This window comes from Haliotis asinina, chromosome 4, assembly GCF_037392515.1.
Source record: "Haliotis asinina isolate JCU_RB_2024 chromosome 4, JCU_Hal_asi_v2, whole genome shotgun sequence".
Classification (NCBI taxonomy): Eukaryota; Metazoa; Mollusca; class Gastropoda; order Lepetellida; family Haliotidae; genus Haliotis; species Haliotis asinina.
The window spans coordinates 63,515,509-63,535,491 of NC_090283.1; the positions used below are offsets into that span (position 1 = coordinate 63,515,509).

At 42.6% G+C, this 19,983-nt stretch overlaps 1 protein-coding gene across 2 annotated transcripts in view; it reads right to left on the reverse strand.

The window, feature by feature from the left end:
- Positions 1-19,983, reverse strand: part of LOC137281767 (uncharacterized) — a 33,681-nt gene that overhangs the window by 11,051 nt on the left and 2,647 nt on the right. For both annotated transcript variants that reach the window (XR_010956764.1, XM_067813372.1), the window contains exons 4-21: positions 19,349-19,466; positions 18,360-18,507; positions 17,597-17,660; positions 16,164-16,269; positions 15,528-15,616; positions 14,505-14,628; positions 14,051-14,182; positions 12,994-13,245; positions 11,564-11,716; positions 7,332-7,469; positions 6,895-7,004; positions 6,234-6,355; positions 5,317-5,438; positions 4,246-4,378; positions 3,123-3,247; positions 2,518-2,643; positions 1,689-1,862; positions 1,417-1,573 (exon numbers count right to left, since the gene is read on the reverse strand). Coding sequence is in view for 1 of the 2 variants with exons in the window: in XM_067813372.1 (XP_067669473.1) it covers positions 1,417-1,573; positions 1,689-1,862; positions 2,518-2,643; positions 3,123-3,247; positions 4,246-4,378; positions 5,317-5,438; positions 6,234-6,355; positions 6,895-7,004; positions 7,332-7,469; positions 11,564-11,716; positions 12,994-13,245; positions 14,051-14,182; positions 14,505-14,628; positions 15,528-15,616; positions 16,164-16,269; positions 17,597-17,660; positions 18,360-18,507; positions 19,349-19,466 (2,393 nt within the window). In the remaining variant the exon portion in view is untranslated. The remainder of the gene's footprint in view (positions 1-1,416; positions 1,574-1,688; positions 1,863-2,517; positions 2,644-3,122; positions 3,248-4,245; positions 4,379-5,316; positions 5,439-6,233; positions 6,356-6,894; positions 7,005-7,331; positions 7,470-11,563; positions 11,717-12,993; positions 13,246-14,050; positions 14,183-14,504; positions 14,629-15,527; positions 15,617-16,163; positions 16,270-17,596; positions 17,661-18,359; positions 18,508-19,348; positions 19,467-19,983) is intronic.

A 19,983-nucleotide genomic window follows, 5' to 3' on the forward strand; every position in this document is an offset into this window, starting at 1 on the left:
ATGATGAGGGTATTTCTGCTCTTCAAGATCTTACCTCTATATGGAACGCGAGATTGGATGCACATATATGAGAACATATCCTGTCTTATGTTTCAATTCAATACGAAATTGTGTGCAGGACATTCACAACTGTCATTACAATTAGACTATCCCCGTATTTTCCCAATTGTTAGCGCTAATACAATATAATCACATCTATGTAGATAAAATCATTTCTGGAGACAAGACCAAATTTACAAAAAAATTACTAATTTAGATGTTTGATCATATCTTCCTTACTGCCCATTTACTCTCCTATCCTTTTTCTTTACTTCTTTACACTCTACGCATACAATCATTTGACTTCAAGTCCCTCCAATTTCTCCTCAGTAAAAATATATTCTTATTCTGTATTGCGAACCTGTATGAATATTATATTTTTCGTGTGAATTTTGAAATATTGTATTACTTTACTTGATGCCGTAATAAAACGTACAAAGTAAATAAAAAGTCTTATCGTTTAAGATAATTTAACTTTAAGGTACGGATGGCAGATGTATCGGCAAAACGATCTTGTGTTTGTCTCCAACAATAGTTTTTCGTCGGTTTGCAGTGTAAACGTGCCGATGAATTTCACTTTGAACGGAAAAGTAAACGAAATCAAGATTGCGAATCCTCATAATTCGACCTTGCCAACTCAGCATTTAAATCTAAGAATCTAAGATTCAGATCGCTATTATTGGTTTGTATTACATGGGAGTGAGTGCAGTAGTTGGGACTATGAAATAAATTCAATGCGGTGCGCAATGAGCATAAACTTGGACCAATCCCACTTTGTTCTTGGTGTTTCCTTTAAACCTTCAGTCTGCAATAAAACCTAAAAATAGCGATTCGAAATTGTGATCGTTTGCTGAACAACTTTTATCCCAAGTTGAATAAAAATTTTGAGATTTACATGTTCTGTTGACAAGGTAAAATTGTGAGGAATGCAATCTTCGTTTCACATTATTCGATAAACTCTTTTGGTTTAAAGTGAAATTCATCAATACATTTTCACTGGAAACAGACTATAGTCGATGTACGTCCTTTAGTCGCTAAGACTTCCAAGTTGGCAATGTTTCATAGTTTCATTAGCAGAATGTACAGTGTGCCATGTCTGACTTTTAACAAAGGTCGTTTAACAGTTCCCAGTGTCGAAGAAGTACACGAGGAAGGGAAGAGAAATTTAAAATTTCATCTTGTTCCTTGGAGGTCAGCAAAACCAAACACGAGACGCTGGAAACAAGTCGAGTAATCCGTAGTTCGGGAGTGCTGAATTTAATAGTGTCGGTATATTTCCAGCGCGATAAAGTTGCATCTTTAATTACATGACGACTATCAGAAGGTTAAAGTGACAACACAGACAACAACATTTGTTATGACATTAAATCACCATACCTTAATGAAACAATAAACTCCAGCTCTTGCATGTCGTCGGCCCAAGCGAGATGGGCGTTGTGGATAGTGCAGATGTCCGTTGCTCTGGACTGCGTGACACGGTTACTGAAGAACTTATAGCAGGAAGACCTGAAGGCGCTCCAACCGCTTGGACAAACTGACAGACACAATAATATTGATTACTTTCATTTACTATCGACAAATTTTAATTGTGCTGATTGTATTCGACTTTGAATAAAAATACGTTCAGACAGGATTCTTGGGTACACTACCTCCACACGCGTAGTTGGCGGGTGACCAGGATCCGTCGCTATGGCAACGCCTCGTTACAGCATCCGGTCCGTACGGGCACTTTGTGAGTACTGTTTCGCCAATGTCATACCAGCTCTTCTCAAACGAGAGCAGGCTGTCAGCAGCTGGAGGTGGTCGACTACAACTTGATGGCACTGGACGAGGAAGATATACACTAAGTGTGAGCAATAATGTTAATAATATGTACCACTGTTAAAATCAGACGTTCCTTCTGTGGCTGGCGACGTCTGTTTCTAGTTTGGACGCCTCACTCCATTCCCATAGTACAATCCAATCCCATTAGTTTCATCTTACTACATGGTGAAGATCAGTTTAACATGAACCTTCTCGGGACTAAAGACTGTCATGCTTATCACGGTTATTAAAATCACTTTGCGTCAAGGGAATATTCATTGACCATGTCACCATTGGGAAGTTGTGACACTATAATGATGGGATCAGTTCGTTACAACTGTGGCTTGTTCTGAGAAGCTAAGACATGCTCACACGTTAACGAGCAATGACAAACATACTTCGCGTTTTGCTTGGGAGGAGGTTTCAATGCAATCAAGATACTGAGGCCGTATGATCTTCTGTGTGCGTGCGTCGCCCTGACGCCCGGCGCCCCCCACCCCCCACGCCCACGCCTGACGATGTCCACTCCCGACGTCCGACGCCCAACACCCACGTCCACCCTACCCCCACGCCCACGCCCACCACCAACCCCAACGCCCATCGCCCATCGCCCACGCCCCACGCCCCACGCCCACGCCCGAAGCCCATGCTCACGCCCACAAGTTAGACCCTTACTCTCTTTGACAGGGAGTTGAACGTTGCAGGTTTTGGCACAGCGGGCAGCGGCGATGTTCAGATCGCCTTCACACAAGCCTTGCTTCTTCAGCTGGTCACAGTCAGGGAAGTTGTCATACTTCTTTTCTGTACGAACAGTGAATAAATAACCTTACAATATGAACTTTGTTTATTTTAACACAAAACTTCACTACTTTCAGTAGAAGACGTCACAAACTGTATGTGTAACGTCTTTATATTATCTTCCCAGAACTGCAAATACACCCCACGATGCACATCCGTCTATCTTCAGCGGTCCCGGAAGTGATGGCGTCAAGGATCGTGTTAAGCAACGACCCACCTTCCGGCTAAAATTAAGGGCACCTTTATGTGCGAATACCGATTCCGGAATGGGGGAGTCATGCTGATTAATTTATTTTTTCAGATGCAGCAGTCATCACGTTTTTCAAGGAAAACACGCACACATTCTGTGCAACGCGACGGGATATTTCCAGACAAACAATATATGAACTCCTATTAAGAGACAGTTAAGATTTAGGCTCCAAACCTAAAGCAGGGATAGCTAATCGACACAGAGAGGTGGAACTATTTTCAGAATTATTTACCAAGGCCACAGACGTCGCAGTAATTCCGGTCGCACTGCCCCTCATAGGTCTTCGTATAGCACCACGGCCGGAAACTGTTGTCAGGGTTACGGCAATAGTTTTCCTCCAGCACAGCATTAAAGTCTCTATCAAAACATGATTAAACGATAAATTTAAGTGCTTCTCAACATTCACATTTTTTTTTTTGACCTTTCAAAGGGCACGCCTGACCTCCCATTGACAAATACATCAGACAAATGGGATTCAAATTAACATTTCTTTCAATGCAATTACACGAAATACCGTGCATATGAATGGAAACGTTCTGTTGAAAAGATGTTGTGTTCAAAGCGATATCAGTTCAAATGAACAGTCCACTTTGTTGGCATAAGTATCTGAAGATTATTCCTGTGAAGCTTTAATCAATTAGCGACGGAACAGCAAGGTGGCCATTACGTCTACCCCGTTGCATGGCATCTACACTGCCGTTACTCATTTATTTAACTGAAACACAAGATGACATGCGTCTTCCACTTTAGTACACAGTAAAGTGGCTTGAATTCGTTGAACTAGTGCACGTTTCCAAAATGAAAGTAGCAGTAGCTGCAGAGGTCGCTGTATACAAATATACAAATGTTGTATCACGTAGCCGTTGTTGTTCTAGTTAGCAGTAGCTGCAGCATGTTATTCCACTTCTAGTGTAATTGTAGTACGTGGCTGTAACTGAAGTTGTCGGGCGTAATAGTCGCCTCAGCGCGGGTTGATCCACGTAACAGTAGCTGCAGCGGGTATTGCACGACGTGACAGTAGGTGCCGCGGGTATTGTACGACGTAACAGTAGCTGCCGCGGGTATTGTACGACGTAACGGTTACTGCAGCAGTAGTTGATCCACGTAAAAGTAGCTGCAGCACTAGTCGATCCACGTAACAGTACCTGCAGTGGTAGCTGATCCACGTAACTGTAGCTGCAGGTGTTGTTGTACCACATAACCAGCAGCGTTATTTCTATTGTGTGACGTTCCCTTATGGTGTGATGATTATAAACTCTTTATGGTAGACACAATAGTCTTCTAGTCTATGAATGACAACAAACTCTTTATGGTGGACACAATAGTCTTATAGTCTATGACTGACCACTACGTACCCAGAACTGAACATATGGTGCGGACACCCCGTGACCCTGTCCCACGGCAGGCAGGGCTGGAAGTCTCGGGTCATGTTCACTCTGCCCCGGTAACTGCGACCGTTGTCTTCTGTGTTGTAGCAGTGACTCTCAGCTGTAATCAACAATATTGTCCAGGGAATATACAAGCTGAAGCAGTATCTGCCTTGACAACAGTGATAGTACTTACACACAGAGGTTGCTCTCACTGCAATAAAGAGGTTGACTATCCAGAGAACTTGTTTTCCTTCATCTTTTCAATTTCTAAATGCCTCTCAACGGTCGTTCTGTTAGACATACATGTGAGGGATCTGTTCCAACATTCCGACTTTAAGACTTTACATGATTATATATGTGGGATATGCCCACTAACAGCTAAGACTGGAACGTATTTTTGTCGAATCTACAGTGATTACTTCTGGCTTACGAAACGGAAGGGGTTCAATGGTTGAAATCCACAGAGTGTTCGTAACATTACGAAGAACAAATTATCACGATGTAGGACTATGACAGCTTAACTCTAATTCTTCAACATTGCACTAAAGTTACCGTAGTGACTTATGATCACCTTACTGATTTGTGAAAGGAGGCCTACTTACGGAGTGTTCGTGACGTTACTAGCTACCGTAACTATATCGATTGTCAAAGACTGGATTGTCTGGTCCAGACTTGATTATTTACAGACCGCCGCCATATAGCTGGAATATTGCTGAGGAGTGTGGCGTATAACTCAACTCACTCACTCACTCACTCACAAATGATGTAGCGATTAGATAGCACTGTGGTTTGGCCCCGTTTTACAAAGCGATCTTAAGATGACGATAACACACATTCCGTGATACAGACGAGACAGTCTCAGCAAAAACGTCGTTTTGTGTGACGGAAACCTGGGCGCTGCTTCACAAAGCTCTCGTAAGCCTAAGACCTCGTAAGTTTTCTCGTAACAATCGTACCTCCTATACTGTGGCACAAGAAGTAGGAATGTTACGAGAAAAGTTACGAGACCTTAGGCTTACGAGAGTTGTGTGAAAGGGGCCCCTAGTCAGTACTTACGGAAGATGACATCAACTTTGGCCTTGAACCCTCTGTAATGGCCGGTGAGGTCAGTATTAAGCTGGAAGGTCACAGTGTTATTCAGAGTCCGGAAGCTCTGATCCAGACTTTGACCGCACCTCCTTAAAGAACAAAAATCACGGACACGATTCATTCGTTTGTTCCATTACAGCTAATTCATTGTGTGTTTAACTGACTACGCTATACCAGACAAACCAATGATCGATACTGTGAACATCGTTAAAAACTATCGAGATACGACGACACGCATCAGCCCTGTCCCTGAGTGTGACAACTGGATCCATGAGGCTCCATTTGCCATACCTGGATCTATTCCGACAAGCAGGATTTTAGACTTTTCATGATTATAGAGAGATTCTCTCTAAAGCCTAAGATTGGAAGGTATTTTTGTCGACTGTTCTTGAGCATCATTGGTATGATCTTACATCGTCAATGGGTGAAGTGGATCAGACCCACAAGCACAAGCTCCACTCGTGTTATATTTATCATGTTCTGCCATTTTTGCTGATAGTTAATTTAGCGGTACAGGCCACTGTACCCATGTCATAAATACCACGTATTTAGTGCTTGTTCTCTGCTGCATGTTAAATATACGACTCGTGTCCACTACTAAAGGAAGAGAATTAGAATTGGTCCTCAGGAACTCATCCTTGTCGAAAGAGGCTTCTTATGGGATAGAGTTGTCAAACTCGCGGACTTGGTTCGCACACGTCATCAAATCCTAGTTACGTAGATCAATGCTTATGATTTTGGTCACTGAACTGTCTGGCCCAGACTCGATTATTTGCAGACAGTCCGAAACAGAGCTGCATTGCAGCTGTGTGGAGTTAAACACAACAAACACATACAATGTTATAGTATGTGTCCACTATGGAATACTCTGGTGGTTTACTTACTTGGGGGCATGCTGACCCAGATAGATATAGCGAATAATGAACGAGTCCCCATCACAATTCTCTGTCTTGTCCCCGACGTCGAAGTCTTCAAAGTTGATGAGCATCGTGGCACCAAGAGGAGCCTGGTGAACAGAACATGGCACGATTCTTGCGAAAGATATACGATGTATAAAAAGCAACTGTTGAAATCATATAAAGCGAACGAAACTGAAGTTGTTGAGTTACTTTTTCTCGACAACATGTTCCTGTGAATGTAAATATGCGGTGATAGACTTATAAAATATAAACTCAAAATGGACATTTAATAGATTCCACCATACATGTTTACATAAATCTAGATTAGGATAGTCAAGTATTTCGCACATTTTCAAGAGTTGAAATTCTGAGATTGACATCCAATGATCGAGGGAAAATACTAGTTGTGCCAATATGTTCATACCCTACACTAATAATACGTATTCCAGCTATGACGGTGGGTGGTCTGTTGCTGTGCTTGGTACAGACAGGCCAAAGATCGATATTGTGAACACCGATCTACACCGTCAAAGTACGAGTCACCAGTCCATTCCGACCTTCCCATTGGTGTTCCCAGTCAGATATTGCTAGAGTATTGCTAAACCCGGAGTAAAAGTGAACTAACTCACTATCCTCTTCAGCTTACCTTGATAAGCCAATAACAGTCAAGCGACGGTCGATATGGAGACGGATAACCAGGGGAAGTAACCACAACAGAAGGATTGTCACGTGACAGCTCTATAACATCCCCGCAATCTGAAATTATTTGTGGATGAAAGGTTTGCAATGTAAACGGACATATCACGTTTCATTTGTTTTGAACTTCAAATTATTCTTAATTCTTTAACCAAGGAGTCCATCGAGGCTAAGTGAACTGATTCCATTAAGTGCCCATACTAGTATCGGCTTCTCTGTGGTTCCAACCTTGTCACAGTAAGTTCATATTACGGAAATACATGTGCCGTTCAAAGCAGCGTGGAATAATTATACATCTAGCTACTATCACTTGAATATTTCGAAATGCAAAAATACACTAAAACCACTCACTGTAACGTTGGCCGGTTGTTTGTGAAGTTGACCTACCTCTATCGTACTTCGAGTAATAACAGAACCACATCGTCAGATCACCGTAGCTGTTTATCTCGAAGGGAATGTTCTTTTCCAGTGTCGCGCTTCTGTCGTTCGTAGATATCCGTATACTTTCAAGTGTACTCATCATGCCTTAAAACAGTGGTAATTGGCAGTAGACATTGTTGTAAACAGTGGTAATTGGCAGTAGAGATTGTTGTAAACAGTGGGTATTGGCAGTAGAGATTGTTGTAAACAGTGTCAATTGGCAGTAGAGATTGTTGTAAACCTTGGGTATTGGCAGTAGAGATTGGTGTAAACAGTGGTAATTGGCAGTAGAGATTGTTGTAAACAGTGGTAATTGGCAGTAGAGATTGTTGTAAACAGTGGGTATTGGCAGTAGAGATTGTTGTAAACAGTGGGTATTGGCAGTAGAGATTGTTGTAAACCTTGGGTATTGGCAGTAGAGATTGTTGTAAACAGTGGGTATTGGCGGTAGAAATTGTTGTAAACAGTGGGTATTGGCAGTAGACATTGTTGTAAACAGTGGGTATTGGCAGTAGAGATTGTTATAAACAGTGGTGATTGGCAGTAGAGATTGTTGTAAACAGTGATGATTGGCAGTAGAGATTGTTGTAAACAGTGCTGATTGGCAGTAAAGATTGTTGTACACAGTGGTGATTGGCAGTAGAGATTGTTGTAAACAGTGGTGATTGGCAGTAGAGATTGTTGTAAACAGTGGGTATTGGCAGTGGAGATTGTTGTAAACAGTGTCAATTGGCAGTAGAGATTGTTGTAAACAGTGATGATTGGCAGTAGAGATTGTTGTAAACAGTGATGATTGGCAGTAGAGATTGTTGTAAACAGTGGGTATTGGCAGTAAAGATTGTTGTACACAGTGGGTATTGGCAGTAGAGATTGTTGTAAACAGTGATGATTGGCAGTAGAGATTGTTGTAAACAGTGGGTATTGGCAGTAAAGATTGTTGTAAACAGTGGCAATTGGCAGTAGAGATTGTTGTACACAGTGGTCAGTGGCAGTAGAGATTGTTGTAAACAGTGAGTATTGGCGGCAGAAATTGTTGTAAACAGTGGGTATTGGCAGTAGTGATTGTTGTAAACAGTGGGTATTGGCAGTAGAGATTGTTGTAAACAGTGGTGATTGGCAGTAGGGATTGTTGTAAACAGTGGGTATTGGCAGTGGAGATTGTTGTAAACAGTGTCAATTGGCAGTAGAGATTGTTGTACACAGTGATGATTGGCAGTAGAGATTGTTGTAAACAGTGATGATTGGCAGTAGACATTGTTGTAAACAGTGGTGATTGGCAGTAAAGATTGTTGTACACAGTGAGTATTGGCAGTAGAGATCGTTGTAAACAGTGGTGATTGGCAGTAGAAATTGTTGTAAACAGTGGGTATTGGCAGTGGAGATTGTTGTAAACAGTGGTGATTGGCAGTAGAGATTGTTGTAAACAGTGATGATTGGCAGTAGACATTGTTGTAAACAGTGGTGATTGGCAGTAAAGATTGTTGTACACAGTGGGTATTGGCAGTAGAGATTGTTGTAAACAGTGTCAATTGGCAGTAGAGATTGTTATAAACATGGGTTATTGGCAGTAGACATTGTTATAAACAGCGGTGATTGGCAGTAGAGATTGTTGTAAACAGTGGGTATTGACTGTAGAGATTGTTGTAAACAGTGATGATTGGCAGTAGACATTGTTGTAAACAGTGGTGATTGGCAGTAAAGATTGTTGTAAACAGTGATGATTGGCAGTAGACATTGTTGTAAACAGTGATGATTGGCAGTAGAAATTGTTGTAAACAGTGTCAATTGGCAGTAGAGATTGTTATAAACATTGGTTATTGGCAGTAGAGATTGTTGTAAACAGTGATGATTGGCAGTAGAAATTGTTGTAAACAGTGTCAATTGGCAGTAGAGATTGTTATAAACATTGGTTATTGGCAGTAGACATTGTTGTAAACAGTGGTAAGTGGCAGGAATAATTGTCATGGACATAAAAGTATTGAAACGCACGTAAAATATCGAAAGTTGTAGTGACCAAATGGTGGCATCAAGATTTTCCTCCCTTGGTTGTTAACACCGCCTACACTGATCGTTCCCGAAGTATAAGACAGACAGATGGTTGTATGTACTTAATAGGTGGAGTGATATGGGGCTTAACATCGTATTTATAACTGAATATTTCGCAATTATGACGACGTGCATGTGTGTATAGATGGTTTGTACTAGCCCAGACTTAGGGCTTACTCACTGTGATACCATGCCTCTGCTAAGTATGACTATCCTACTCAGACACATTATACCAACTTCGACCAGCCATTGTTTTATCCATCAGTGCCGAGTGACAGGGAGGGACCAACAAGTATGATATTTTGGATTGAACCCTGGGCCGTCCGCCTCCCAGCCGGACGCTCTAAGCACTAAATCACGCATATATAATAGTGGAGTAAGACTTAGTCTGTGAATACATATAGTTTTGATAGCAACAAACAAACCCATTTTAATTCAAAAGGAAACCCAGGGAGACCAGAGATTCAGGGACTAAAGCTTAGTCTCTGAATATATATAATTTTGATAGTAACAAACAATGCCCAGGGAGACCAGAGATTCAGGGACTAAAGCTTAGTCTCTGAATATATATAATTTTGATAGTAACAAACAAGGCCCAGGGAGACCAGAGATTCAGGGACTAAGAACATCTGCATGACGTGCTGGGGTCATTTCCAATTATATGTCACAACAATCAGAAAATGGTAAAAGTGACGGGCATATTTATTGACACTGGTGTTAAGCCATGTCCTTTCTCCCCGCTGCCATCGCCTCATGTAACCCAATCAAGTTCCCCTACTGCCCAAATGTTTACAGTTTGGAACATGCAGCCAACAACGTGACTTGGAGACTGTATGGCTAAGGATCAGAACACCAACAAACTTAATTAGGAATTTAAACTTGTTTCAAGATTCAAAAGTTTCCATATGTATAATATGAAAATAGATATCAATTTGATTCACCATGCATGTGACCTGTGCGCAAATAGGTCCTCACCATATGTTGACACTGATTTTTACTGTTGAGCAATTAGATATTGTGAGATTATCCAACCACAACAGAGTTTCACATAATAATCCTATACAAGAAATAAAACTATATTCCAGGTTTTACCTACAGTTATACCCTTAACCGCATTGACAATTGGGCTGGACCTACGCCAGGCAATGAAACAATACTTTTTACAACATAAAATTCAGGAGGAACCTTTCCGTAACATTTTCCTTGATTGTCTCTTCAAGACCAGAATCGGTGCACAGCCTCCACTATAGCTTGAATAACCCCATGTGCTTCTTAATTAAGAGCTGACGGATGAAAATGTGTGACAAGATTCCACACCACTGGTGAGGATGCTGGTCCGGCCAGCCATGGCAGTTAGATATGTTTACTTTGTAACCCGCCCCACAAAGTGAGTTAATTTTCTTGATGTCAATATACCTTGAACCTAAGGAAATCTAGACTTCCTTCATTTAAGGCTTTAGCACTGCAGAGAAGGCTTGGCAGTAAGCAAAATAATGTGGTTAAGTGACTGTGAGACAAACTAATTGATAGCTGTATGTTAGAGATTTGGGTCCTCCTACGGCCTGATGTGTGTCGTGTGTATTACCTGAAACGTCAAAGTCTTGCTGGAATCAGCTTCACAGTCAAAAGCGGCAACAGACCCCCGATTTATTTATTTATTTATTTATTTATTTATTTATTTATTTATTTATTTATTTATTTATTTATTTATTTATTTATTCAAATCGCCTGTTTGTATGTAAGTTGTGTATTTCATTTAAATTTGCTGATTAATTATTCACCCTTTGTATTAAACAACAATACAGTAATTGTTGCATAAAGTTTACAACATCTGTACACTTTATATGTCTATGGATATTTCACTAACATCGTTCAGTCAAAGAGTCAAAAATATTTGCATTTGCATTAAATGTTTCTGCTTGTCTCCTGTGTTCATTTTCTCAAACTCTACGGACCAAATTCTGGAAAACGTCTGTCTGTAAATCCTATTAAGTTTGCTTTTGAAAAAACGAGGATGCTATTTTTAGTTTGTTTTTTAAAAGGAATATTTCCGCACATGAAGCGTTTGTCTTGATAATATACTTTGTCGAACATAATATACTGTATTTGCGTTTTGTCAATCTCACCAGAAACTAACGAAGGTTAAACCTCACCGTTTACGCTTTGACATGGTCCCTTCTTTGAGATAGGAAGTAGAATAAAAGGCGTGTCGTTGGGAAGGTAGATGACATCTTCCGAGAACCCGTCGTCACGGTAACAGAGCCTCAGGGTGAAGGTGGAGGTTGTTACGTTTTTCGTCGTAAAACCTGTACAGATAGAAGGAGCTTTAGTCAAATACTGAAGGACTGTGCGGTGGCACTGAAGAACAGATAAATGTTTATTAGTTAACGTCACACTTCCCAATATTGCAGGTTCAATGTAACGGGCTGTTAATCTAGTTGTTGATACTGTGACAACGATTTATAAGTTCGGATTCGCTGACACGCCAGCAACCAATTCGCCGCATTTGCTCATCCTGCATGCCTTTGTTGGTTGGTTATTTAGCATGCCTTTGTTGATTGGTTATTTAGCATGCCCTTGTTGGCTGGTAATCTAGCATGCCTTTGTTGGTTGGTAATCTAGCATGCCTTTGTTGGTTGGTTATCTAGCATGCCTTTGTTGGTTGGTAATCTAGCATGCCTTTGTTGGTTGGTTATTTAGCATGCCTTTGTCGATTGGTTATTTAGCATGCCTTTGTTGATTGGTTATTTAGCATGCCTTTGTCGATTGGTTATTTAGCATGCCCTTGTTGGCTGGTAATCTAGCATGCCTTTGTTGGTTGGTTATCTAGCATGAACTGCCGAAGACCAATGCTAACCCGGGTGTTCACGGGCTCGTAACAATAGGAAAGTAAGGATAAGAGGATAATGGTGTTTCTGAAAGTAGATTGGGAAAGTTGGTGCACGATGGTGCTGTGGTATTCACAAGTGATATCTGAAGTGAATGCTTTAACAGTAAAGCAACTACACCGCCCATGAATTGGAGTATGGGTAAATGGGTATTGAGAGAGAGAGGGGGGGGGGGGGGGGGGGAGGGGGGGGGGGAGAAAGGGGGGAGGGAGTGAGGGAGAGAGAGAGGGAGGGATTGAGAGAAAAAGATGGAGGGTCATATTTGTATGTTGCCGTTTACGTAATGCATATTGCTACTAAACTTTTAGACCTTGTTGATGTGTGTTTATAAAACACAAATGACAGTTTAGCCTGAGAGAGAGCACACAATGTGCCTCCGTTTTCGCACCATAAGTGTCTGAAAGCCTTAATTCGTTTTTGTTTGTCCTTTAACTCCGACCTCAGCAATATTCCACCTGTATAGTCACTAGGCCCCGTTCAGTTAACCTAATGACTGATATGATGAGCATGCAGCAAGGCAGACAGTCTGTCCATTTAATCCAGTAAATGCCTCTAACGCCATACATGAGCTGCTGACGACTAGTTCCAAAGCGCGCAAGGAAAATAACACCAATCACCAATACTTCAAAATACAAAATGTTGCCTAGTTGCCTAGTTGCCTAGATGCAGATTGTCACTCCAGACAGTGTACGTACCAGTCGGGCAGGCCCCGGTGTCTGCGGCCAAAATGATGTATCTTCCAGTCCCCCAGGGCGTCTCCTCGGATGTTGAATAATGCAAACAGAACACCAGACTCGTCAGGTTGCCCCCTAGATGGAAACTGTCGCCAAGGCTATACATTCGCACTGCCGGCTGATAGGTTCGATTCAAGAACATGTTGGACGGACATCCGGCGGAAGTACCCAGAACACCGTAGGCTCCAGCCGGAAACTCGGGAACCGAGGCCACTAGAACAAAGGGGAGGTAATCAGTGAAGCAGTGGTGTTCACGAAAGCAGTCACTTTGTTGTTTTCATCTTTCTAATGAGTGAGCGGGTGAGTGAGTTTAGTTTTACACTCCTCTCAGCAACATTCCTGCTATATGGTGGCGGTCTGTAAATAATCGAGTCTGGACCAGACAATCCAGTAGTGAACAGTATGAGCATCGAGCGAATGGGAACCGATGATATGTGTCAACCAAGTCAGCGAGCCTGACCACCCGATCCCGTTAGTTGCCTCTAACGACAATCATTGGTTACTGAAGGGCAATATTCTATCCCGGACCATCACGTGTATCATACAACTCGCATAACCTTTTTGACCTAACCATCAAAGTATTAAAGTAAGGGCAGCGTTTACATTTTCTGTGTTTCTCATCGCCCGACTCTTCTAATTTTATTGCTCACCCCACCCCCAGTTTATCACGCCCACCTCCGGCGGGGGACAGCAGAAATGTGCTTCACACATTGTACCCATATGGGGTTTCGACCTCGGGTCTTCAGAGTGGACGATTTGACGATTAGGCTACCCCACCGTCTGAATAATTAACACCTACTATCTCTGCAAGGTATTTGTATCACGCACGTTTTGTACATTTCCCGTAAAAATAAAGCTTGACCAGTTGTGCTTAATATGAACCTTGGGACAAACCAATGGTACTTAGGGCCTTTTCAAGGTTATGCGGATGAGATGCTTTTTTAGGGTAAAATCGGCATTAAACTCTGACTCACGTCACGTAGTGACAATACTAAATGTACAAACGTGGATGAAATACCTGTCTTGATGACTGTCCTGCAGCCAGTCTTGGGGTCCAGCCCGGGGGGACACATACATCGACACGCCCCCTCCACGTAGGACACGTAGCCGTCGTTGATACATTCAATTGGGAAGTCGGGGCACATCCGGGCTGAAAGGCAAAGTTAGGTGCGTGAGTAATTACGACTTTAACGTTGTTTTAAGCACGTTTAGATCATTGCCAACATCAAGTTTGGTTCTAGACACTGGTTCTAGACCTAGTTTGAACACTGTGCTAACCGGACTCTCATTTATACAGGACGGGATTGGAATGTACCTTTACACAGGTTCTAGACCTAGTTTGACACTACACTGCACTAACCGGGTATCCAGTTATACAGGACGGTATAGATACACGCCTTTACACTAATTCTAGACCTAGACTGAACACTGCGCTATATGGACACCCAGTTATAGAAGACGTTTAGACGAACCTTTACACTGGTTGGTGACGGCGATCTCCTGCCAGGTATAGAACACGTTACCCCGCATGCCGTCCAGACTCGCCAGGTCGTTAAACAGCACTGTCATGGAGGGCCACGGACCCTGCTTGAACCCCTGGAAACCAGCACAGGTTATAAAGGACACAAGCACCAAGTGTTATAACTAAGTGCAGACTTCAAACGGAGGATCACCAATCTTAAAGCAAGGCGATGAAATTCGCCTGGAAGCAATATTGCATCGATGAATGACATGTTACTGATTTGATCTTAGGTGCTGGTGGGACGTGCGTCGCTGGCTAGTGACTCGCACATTTACATAACGGCAGATACGTCAAGTATGTCTTTTGGCTGCAGCTTTAGATGCCTGCCTGTATAATGCCCGCGTACATGCAGTCGGGTACAGAATACGGCCTTGACAGTCAGAAACAGTATACCGCCCAGACTCACGCAGGGTACAGTATACCGCCAAGATACAGTCGGGTACAAAATATTGCAAAGATACAGAATACATGTACAGCCAATATTGAGTCAGATACGTCTAATATGGAGTCGGAAACAGAATACAGCCTTCTTCGAGTCGGATACACACTGGATACAGAATACGGTCTGCGTGGAGTCGGATACAGAATAAAGCCTAGGTGGAATCAGATACAGAATGGATATAGAATACAATTTAGATTGAGTCGAATGCAGAGCCCTGAATTTACACAGTCGGGTACAGATTACGGCCCTGACACAGTCGAGCACAGATTACGACCCTGACACAGTCGGGTATAGATTACCGCCTTGACACAGTCGGGTACTGTTTACGGCCTTGACACAGTCGGGTATTGATTACGGCCTTGACACAGTCGGATACAGTCTACGGCCTTGACACAGTCGGGTACAGATTACGGCCTTGACACAGTCGGGTACAGTCTACGGCCTTGACACAGTCGGGTATAGATTACCGCCTTGATACAGTCGGGTACTGATTACGACCCTGACACAGTCGGGTACCGTTCACACACTTACGTTGACACCGTAGTGCATGATGCTGCTCAGGTCATACCGGAAGGACATAGTTGTCTCCTTGTACTCCTCCATGAATATAAACCAGTTAGCTGAAACAAAACATAAAGTCACTTCCGTATTTTTGTCTTGTATGTCGAATAACGCCCTAGTCGACTGAAACAGTGTTGGCTTGACACTAAATTTGTGAGAATAACGCCCTAACCGACTGAAACAATGTTGCCGTGAAGCTGCATTTATGAGAACAACGACTCAGTCGACTAATACAGTATTGTCTTGAAACTACATTTGTGAGGAAATGACATTTTCCGGTGAACGGGCAGAACGGCTTCTGTATTCAAAAACACTTCCCGTTACGTCCTTGAGTGGGGCTTAGTTGCCGAAGTGTATGCAAGGTTCACAAATATTGAGAGCCTCGATAACTCGACCTCTGATAGCAATATACAACTTAAGACAAACGTAACGTACTTTTCTGAGAAGTCGATTTTCTTCTGCCCCCCAAATATTACTGTACCATGTAATATATATCAGACAATGTCGAATAGCAATGCTCTGCTTGCAGCTCGAATTTCGGGTAACTCAGTAAGTGGACGATGGTCATAGAAACGTCGGTCTATTGGAAACTCTTCCTTCACCTACACAGGGCAATGTTTTTCCAGTTGACTCTGATGAAGCCGCCCCTGTCAGGGCTGACGTGGTCATGGAAGACTCCAAAGGCGTGAGACAGTTCATGGACACACGCACCCTGAGGAACAAAAGAGCCATGTGAAAACATTTGATTTTCATCGGAGGCTGAAAACATCGCTGAACAAATGCCATCTTCGAGTCGTACGCAGATTATTGTATCAAATCCATCACCATATATAGACGCCCTAAGACATGGGGTTATATTTGATTTTATCGGCTATGTGTGTGTGTTTGTTTTGTTTTTTCTTTCTTTTTTTTTTTTTTTTGTTTGTTTGGTTTTTTTGCTTTCTTTTCTCCTCTTTGTTTTTTTCTGTCAATACACAATACCAGTTGAGAAGTTGTCAAAAGTACACATATGTTATATTTGGGATTACACTGTCTCAGTAAAGTACAGATTCTTGTATATTTTACCACCCCTGTCACTGTCCTTGTCGTCAGCACATAAAGCCAGCGTAATGGTGGGAGGGGGTTAGACGGTTGAGAGTGAGGGTTGGCGATGGGATTCAAACCTAACAAAAATACTAGACTCCGTGTAATCCCAAAAGTAACATGTGTTACAGATGTATGGCTATGATCGATTGAGTATTGACTGTTCATCTTTTTTTCTAAAAATCCAGATCCAAGTTTGTGAAGAAAATATTAAAAATCAGCATTTTGGAAAGAAGTCTCACCGTGTCTTTAAACCAAAGTAGAGCAAAATATTTAGTCACGTAGACGTGCAAAGTGCAATTCTAACATGAGTGAGTGAGTTGAGTTTTACGCCGCACTCAGCAATATTCCAGCTGTATGGTAGCGGTCTGTATATAATCGAGTCTGGACCAAACAACCCACTGATCAACTGCATGAGCATCGATCTGCGCAATAGGGAACAGCGAGCCTGCCACCCCCATCCCGTTAGTCGCCTCTTACGACAAGCGTATTCGCTTTTTATGGCAAGCATGGGTTGCTGAAGGCCTATTCTACCCCGCACCTTCACGGTTCCAATTCTAAAGTGGCGGCTCTTGCACGTATTGTTTTATATTGATACACAGGATATCCTGATACGAACATCGAAACTTGGATGCCTATCATACGTATTAGATATAACTGATAATATTACTACTCATAAACGAATTAATCGCCATCACTGTGTGGCACGCAGAACACGACCACCTCGTCATCCCGCGCCACTCACAAAGATGCGTCGTACGATGTTTGCAGTGTGCTACAGGTACGTCGCAGCACACGATTTACCTCATCGTGATACGCAGGATACGTCCGATACGTATAGTATGATTATTACAACCATACACAGACTCGCATAATACGTACAAGACACCGTATACCTTTTCGTACTCTGCGTCAGTCTAATTGGAATCATACGAAAGACCCAATCAGATACATACCCGACTACAGCAGCTGAGTCTCTGGCCGTTGGGGTTGTTGACGTTACCGAGGAGAGACCAGCACCTGCACATGAGAGACAATTGTTTACGCCGCGTTTAACAATGTTCCAGGAATATCACGGTGCCAAGACCCGAAAGTGGCTTCACACACTGTAACCAGTCATCGTGACTAGCGAACGCTTAACCATCTGGCTACCCCACCGTTCCCAAGAGTGCAAAGTTAAAGGTACATAAGTGAGTGAGTGAGTTTATTTTCACGCCGCTTTTAGCATTATTCAATATCACGTCGGGGGACACCAGAAATGGACTTCATACATTGTGCCGATGTAGGGAATCGAACCCTGGTCTTCGGCGTGACGAGAAAACGCTTTACTCACTAGGCTACCCCCTCGCCCCTATGATCCAGCCATATGATCCAATCAACCCAAGTGATACTGTCTAAAACGAATATTTCCAACATTATGTGGTCCTTTTTAAGTGGGTGAGTTTGGGTTTTGCATCATTTTCGTTGAGCGAACATTTTTACTACTTGGCTACCAGACATCACGCTACCCTTTCAACGACTATAAATATGTTAAAGAAACTTTTGAAATTAGAGAATTAACATAACATTGTTTTCGATTTTCAGTATCTCGACTTTAGAACCGCGTTTCCATCAAATATAACATGACACTATTTCTTAGTCTATGTTGCAGATATCATATGAGATAGACTAAATATCATTAACGGCATGATTGCTTGACAACCATATATGTGTACCTACCCACTATTTTTGATGAAGCGCACGTGGCTTTCAGTTTTGAGATTATACTTTTCTCGTGTGGTGTTTTTCACCCAGGGTATAAAACGCACGCAAGTGAACCTCTCGTGACGTTTCATGGCTACACGCGTCTCGTGCTCCTCGCCAGGGGCTGAAAAATAGTGATGAGTGAGTGAGTGAGAGTGAACGATGGGTGGGTGAGAGAGTCAATGGCTTTGTGTTTGAGAGAGGAGGTGCAGGTTATGGTGAGTGAGTGAGTGGGTTGGTCAGTAAACAGACTAAGCGCGGATTATGCTGCATTAATGTTGCAGTAATACTGATTCAAACCCTCCACATAGTTGTGGTGTTGTTGGTAGTAGTAGTGGTGGCGGAAGTTGTAGTATATATAATCCGTTTAGCTCAAAAGCGGACAGATGAAATGCAATGTAACTCGAAAACTAATATGCATAACATACTCCATGAAACGCCAGGTGTGCGAGGAAGCATGGAGACAACCCAGCACAGGTTGATGAATAAATAAATTTCTCGGCACTGGTGCACGTGCTTCACGAACACCTGGCTGTCCCTTTCTCTGCACTCCTCCCTCGTAATAAACAGTGAACTGTGTCAATATTAAATGGTAGTTTGTTAAACAACTTGTTTATTTTAAGGAAAAGTATTCTGCAAAAATCTCACGACGGTAGTATGATGTTCTGATAATGATCAGCGTTTCATTGAGTATGTTATGTTTATTAGTTTTCTAGCTAGACTGCAATTCTTTGATCCGCTTTTGAGCCAAACGGACTATAGTTGTGTTGAGCAATATGCCAGCACAAGATGGGTAGGTTGGTGGACAAGTGTAGGCGTAAAGAAACAACGCTTTAATCACTAAGCGACCCCATCGCCCATCTAGCAGCAGCAGCAGCAGCAGCAGCAGCAGCAGCAGCAGCAGCAGCAGTAGTAGTAGTAGTAGTAGTAGTAGTAGCAGTAGTAGTAGTTAAAGCAGGCCTTACGGACATCGGCGTCGAAAGCGTACGGGAGATACGCGCCGTCCCAGTAGAGTTGCTTCTGTGACGTAATGGCTCTCTTGTGTCTCCTCTTCTCATTTCGGCGACGTTTCTCGACCAGGATCTGTGTTCAGGTTCACAAGTCACGTGTCAATAGGATCCATGACATAAGTAAACAGTAATGCCTACTTTACTCCTATAATTCACACGCCCTGAGTGACATTCAACAATTACTAACTCAGTGTGCTATATCATCCCAGGTAATTATCCTCGGGCCATCATTCACGCTACATGATCACGTAATATGATGTAAACAGATTTTGAAAAGAAAACAAACACAAAACGAAGTCTACGTACAAGTTTGTTCTATTTGGATAGTCCCGTGATTCATATAATCTTCTCCCCTTGCATTGCTACCTACCCTTCTGTTCGGCATCCACGCCCCTCCCTCCAGCATCACCCTGTACCACTATCACAATCCCACCACCACCCCACCACCCACTCTCATCGCCTCACCACCCATGCCCCCGCACAGTAAACCTATCACACAGAAGTAGTTGCTTTAGGGAGTGAGGGAGTGAGGGAGTCACTGGGAGTGAGTGAGTGAGTTTAGTTTCACTCAGCAAGACTCCAGCTATGTG